The sequence below is a fragment of the Salvelinus namaycush genome, unplaced genomic scaffold (genome assembly GCF_016432855.1).
Source record: "Salvelinus namaycush isolate Seneca unplaced genomic scaffold, SaNama_1.0 Scaffold341, whole genome shotgun sequence".
Taxonomy (NCBI): domain Eukaryota; kingdom Metazoa; phylum Chordata; class Actinopteri; order Salmoniformes; family Salmonidae; genus Salvelinus; species Salvelinus namaycush.
The window spans coordinates 168,799-175,000 of NW_024060353.1; the positions used below are offsets into that span (position 1 = coordinate 168,799).

Consider the following 6,202-nt stretch of genomic DNA (forward strand, 5'->3'; position numbering starts at 1 on the left):
TCTTGCCTTATCATTCTTTACATACACCGGGTACTGTATTTTAATTACCTCTGAACAGCGGGAGGCCGTCTTGCCTTATCATTCTTTACATACACCGGGTACTGTATTTTAACTACCTCTGAACAGCGGGAGGCCGTCTTGCCTTATCATTCTATACATACACCGGGTACTGTATTTTAACTACCTCTGAACGGCAGAATAACCCTGTCTCTCTCCTCTGTAGACAGCCTCCAGTCTGAATGAGAGTGTATGAATGTGTTTCTGTACTATGATCCATAGAGGATTAATCTCTCTCTTTTTCTCACTGATCTCTTTTTCAACCTTCCTCTCTCTCTCTTCTATGTGATGTAGGAACAGAGATGTGATTGGTTTAGGAGGAAGAGGAAGTGTCTGTCAGAAATAACACTTCGTAGGAGGGTTTAGAGAGAGAGACATGCAGAAATAGGGAAGTACATAGTTCTACGAGTGCAACGAGTGAGTGAGAGAGGGAGAGAGAGAGAGAGAGAGAGTACATAAAGTACATTACGTTTGTATTTAAGTTTGTGTAAGTAGAGAGAGAACAGAGAGAGTTGTAGACTTGGACACACAGCATTATATCAGGACCTATAGACACCTGGACCAACCTGGAGAGAACACAACATTATATCAGGACCTATAGACACCTGGACCAACCTGGAGAGAACACAGCATTATATCAGGACCTATAGACACCTGGACCAACCTGGAGAGAACACAGCATTATATCAGGACCTATAGACACCTGGACCAACCTATAGAGAACACAGCATTATATCAGGACCTATAGACACCTGGACCAACCTGGAGAGAACACAGCATTATATCAGGACCTATAGACACCTGGACCAACCTGGAGAGAACACAGCATTATATCAGGACCTATAGACACCTGGACCAACCTGGAGAGAACACAGCATTATATCAGGACCTATAGACACCTGGACCAACCTGGAACACAACAAGATGAGGATCCTGCTGATAGTCATCCTCCTCTCATTCATGACAGGTAATTAGCTTGTTATAACTCTCTATAACAATGTAATAACATCCAGTTAGTTTTCTTATAAAGGCTGCTACTACAGATCAGGAAACACTATGGTGTGTATGTATGTACTGTGTGTATAATTTGAGGATGCCACTGGTGTAGGAATCCTAACCGTAAGTAAATGTATTATCTATGCATAGTCACTTTAAATCTACCTACATGTACATATTACCTCAATTAGCCCAACTAACCGGTGCCCCTGCACACTGTCTCTGTACCGGTACCACCTGTATATAGTCTCCACACTGTCTCTGTACCGGTACCACCTGTATATAGCCTCCACACTGTCTCTGTACCGGTACCACCTGTATATAGTCTCCACACTGTCTCTGTACCGGTACCACCTGTATATAGTCTCCACACTGTCTCTGTACCGGTACCACCTGTATATAGTCTCCACATTGTCTCTGTACCGGTACCACCTGTATATAGCCTCCACACTGTCTCTGTACCGGTACCACCTGTATATAGCCTCCACACTGTCTCTGTACCGGTACCACCTGTATACAGCCTCCACACTGTCTCTGTACCGGTACCACCTGTATACAGCCTCCACACTGTCTCTGTACCGGTACCACCTGTATATAGTCTCCACACTGTCTCTGTACCGGTACCACCTGTATATAGTCTCCACACTGTCTCTGTACCGGTACCACCTGTATATAGTCTCCACATTGTCTCTGTACCGGTACCACCTGTATATAGCCTCCACACTGTCTCTGTACCGGTACCACCTGTATATAGCCTCCACACTGTCTCTGTACCGGTACCACCTGTATATAGCCTCCACACTGTCTCTGTACCGGTACCACCTGTATATAGTCTCCACATTGTCTCTGTACCGGTACCACCTGTATATAGCCTCCACACTGTCTCTGTACCGGTACCACCTGTATATAGTCTCCACACTGTCTCTGTACCGGTACCACCTGTATATAGCCTCCACACTGTCTCTGTACCGGTACCACCTGTATATAGCCTCCACACTGTCTCTGTACCGGTACCACCTGTATACAGCCTCCACACTGTCTCTGTACCGGTACCACCTGTATACAGCCTCCACACTGTCTCTGTACCGGTACCACCTGTATACAGCCTCCACACTGTCTCTGTACCGGTACCACCTGTATACAGCCTCCACACTGTCTCTGTACCGGTACCACCTGTATACAGCCTCCACACTGTCTCTGTACCGGTACCACCTGTATATAGCCTCCACACTGTCTCTGTACCGGTACCACCTGTATATAGCCTCCACACTGTCTCTGTACCGGTACCACCTGTATATAGCCTCCACACTGACTCTGTACCGGTACCACCTGTATATAGTCTCCACACTGTCTCTGTACCGGTACCACCTGTATATAGTCTCCACACTGTCTCTGTACCGGTACCACCTGTATACAGCCTCCACACTGTCTCTGTACCGGTACCACCTGTATATAGTCTCCACATTGTCTCTGTACCGGTACCACCTGTATATAGCCTCCACACTGTCTCTGTACCGGTACCACCTGTATATAGCCTCCACACTGTCTCTGTACCGGTACCACCTGTATATAGCCTCCACACTGTCTCTGTACCGGTACCACCTGTATATAGTCTCCACATTGTCTCTGTACCGGTACCACCTGTATATAGCCTCCACACTGTCTCTGTACCGGTACCACCTGTATATAGTCTCCACACTGTCTCTGTACCGGTACCACCTGTATATAGCCTCCACACTGTCTCTGTACCGGTACCACCTGTATATAGCCTCCACACTGTCTCTGTACCGGTACCACCTGTATACAGCCTCCACACTGTCTCTGTACCGGTACCACCTGTATACAGCCTCCACACTGTCTCTGTACCGGTACCACCTGTATACAGCCTCCACACTGTCTCTGTACCGGTACCACCTGTATACAGCCTCCACACTGTCTCTGTACCGGTACCACCTGTATATAGCCTCCACACTGTCTCTGTACCGGTACCACCTGTATATAGCCTCCACACTGTCTCTGTACCGGTACCACCTGTATATAGCCTCCACACTGACTCTGTACCGGTACCACCTGTATATAGTCTCCACACTGTCTCTGTACCGGTACCACCTGTATATAGTCTCCACACTGTCTCTGTACCGGTACCACCTGTATATAGTCTCCACACTGTCTCTGTACCGGTACCACCTGTATATAGTCTCCACACTGTCTCTGTACCGGTACCACCTGTATATAGCCTCCACACTGTCTCTGTACCGGTACCACCTGTATATAGCCTCCACACTGTCTCTGTACCGGTACCACCTGTATATAGTCTCCACACTGTCTCTGTACCGGTACCACCTGTATATAGTCTCCACACTGTCTCTGTACCGGTACCACCTGTATACAGCCTCCACACTGTCTCTGTACCGGTACCACCTGTATACAGCCTCCACACTGTCTCTGTACCGGTACCACCTGTATATAGCCTCCACACTGTCTCTGTACCGGTACCACCTGTATATAGCCTCCACACTGTCTCTGTACCGGTACCACCTGTATATAGTCTCCACACTGTCTCTGTACCGGTACCACCTGTATATAGTCTCCACACTGTCTCTGTACCGGTACCACCTGTATACAGCCTCCACACTGTCTCTGTACCGGTACCACCTGTATACAGCCTCCACACTGTCTCTGTACCGGTACCACCTGTATATAGTCTCCACACTGTCTCTGTACCGGTACCACCTGTATATAGTCTCCACACTGTCTCTGTACCGGTACCACCTGTATATAGTCTCCACACTGTCTCTGTACCGGTACCACCTGTATATAGTCTCCACATTGACTCTGTACCGGTACCACCTGTATATAGTCTCCACACTGTCTCTGTACCGGTACCACCTGTATATAGTCTCCACACTGTCTCTGTACCGGTACCACCTGTATATAGTCTCCACACTGTCTCTGTACCGGTACCACCTGTATATAGTCTCCACACTGTCTCTGTACCGGTACCACCTGTATATAGCCTCCACACTGTCTCTGTACCGGTACCACCTGTATACAGCCTCGCTACTGTTATTTTCACTGTCATTTTGATGTTTTATTTCTTTACTTATCTATACTAATACCTATTTTTTACTTTAATTTGTTAGGGGCTTGTAAGTAAGCATTTCACTGTAAGGTCTACACCTGTTGTATTCGGCGCACGTGACAAATTAACTTTTATTTGATTTTATTTGATTAGTATTACAAAACACGAAACCAAGAGGTATTTTCTCTTGTCTGATTGACAGGTTGTTTGAGCTCCTTCAAAGTGACAGGATACTCTGGAGGAACTGTCATCATCGACTGTCATTATTCCACAGAAGAAAGAAGTCATGAGAAATATTTCTGCGTTGGGCAGTTTAGTTGGATTTGTAAGTATCAAATACAAACTGGATTGAATAACACCTGGTTCCACAGTGGTAGATTCTCTCTGTATGACATCACTGGAAGAAACTACTTCAAGGTGATCATCAGACAACTGACCAGACAAGATGAAGGGACCTACTGGTGTGGAGTGGACAAACCTAATATACCTGACAGTTATACCAAGGTAGAGCTGGATGTGAAGAAGGGTGAGAGACTTTTACTTTAACTTTATTAAATGAATTTAGCTACATATGTTATCACATGATCAGTACCACTAGTCAATGAAGTCAGTCTATAGTATTAGACTAAGGTTGTGATGTGTGTTCCTATTGACAGGTGACTGCTGTGAGAAGTCAGTCTATAGTACTAGACTAAGGTTGTGATGTGTGTTCCTATTGACAGATGACTGCTGTGAGAAGTCAGTCTATAGTATTAGACTAAGGTTGTGATGTGTGTTCCTATTGACAGGTGACTGCTGTGAGAAGTCAGTCTATAGTACTAGACTAAGGTTGTGATGTGTGTTCCTATTGACAGATGACTGCTGTGAGAAGTCAGTCTATAGTATTAGACTAAGGTTGTGATGTGTGTTCCTATTGACAGATGACTGCTGTGAGAAGTCAGTCTATAGTATTAGACTAAGGTTGTGATGTGTGTTCCTATTGACAGATGACTGCTGTGAGAAGTCAGTCTATAGTATTAGACTAAGGTTGTGATGTGTGTTCCTATTGACAGATGACTGCTGTGAGAAGTCAGTCTATAGTATTAGACTAATGTTGTGATGTGTGTTCCTATTGACAGGTGACTGCTGTGGGAAGTCAGTCTATAGTATTAGACTAAGGTTGTGATGTGTGTTCCTATTGACAGATGACTGCTGTGAGAAGTCAGTCTATAGTATTAGACTAAGGTTGTGATGTGTGTTCCTATTGACAGATGACTGCTGTGAGAAGTCAGTCTATAGTATTAGACTAAGGTTGTGATGTGTGTTCCTATTGACAGATGACTGCTGTGAGAAGTCAGTCTATAGTATTAGACTAAGGTTGTGATGTGTGTTCCTATTGACAGGTGACTGCTGTGGGAAGTCAGTCTATAGTATTAGACTAAGGTTGTGATGTGTGTTCCTATTGACAGATGACTGCTGTGAGAAGTCAGTCTATAGTATTAGACTAAGGTTGTGATGTGTGTTCCTATTGACAGATGACTGCTGTGAGAAGTCAGTCTATAGTACTAGACTAAGGTTGTGATGTGTGTTCCTATTGACAGATGACTGCTGTGAGAAGTCAGTCTATAGTATTAGACTAAGGTTGTGATGTGTGTTCCTATTGACAGATGACTGCTGTGAGAAGTCAGTCTATAGTACTAGACTAAGGTTGTGATGTGTGTTCCTATTGACAGATGACTGCTGTGAGAAGTCAGTCTATAGTATTAGACTAAGGTTGTGATGTGTGTTCCTATTGACAGATGACTGCTGTGAGAAGTCAGTCTATAGTATTAGACTAAGGTTGTGATGTGTGTTCCTATTGACAGATGACTGCTGTGAGAAGTCAGTCTATAGTACTAGACTAAGGTTGTGATGTGTGTTCCTATTGACAGATGACTGCTGTGAGAAGTCAGTCTATAGTACTAGACTAAGGTTGTGATGTGTGTTCCTATTGACAGATGACTGCTGTGAGAAGTCAGTCTATAGTATTAGACTAAGGTTGTGATGTGTGTTCCTATTGACAGATGACTGCTGTGAGAAGTCAGTCTA

General features: G+C 45.0%; 1 protein-coding gene across 1 annotated transcript in view; it reads left to right on the plus strand.

Moving 5' to 3' along the window:
- Positions 1-981: 981 nt before the first annotated feature.
- The window catches only part of LOC120040322 (polymeric immunoglobulin receptor-like), a 5,956-nt gene continuing 735 nt past the window's right edge, over positions 982-6,202 (plus strand). The window contains exons 1-2 of the mRNA XM_038985514.1: positions 982-1,024; positions 4,338-4,661. Coding sequence (XP_038841442.1) covers positions 982-1,024; positions 4,338-4,661 — 367 coding nt within the window. The remainder of the gene's footprint in view (positions 1,025-4,337; positions 4,662-6,202) is intronic.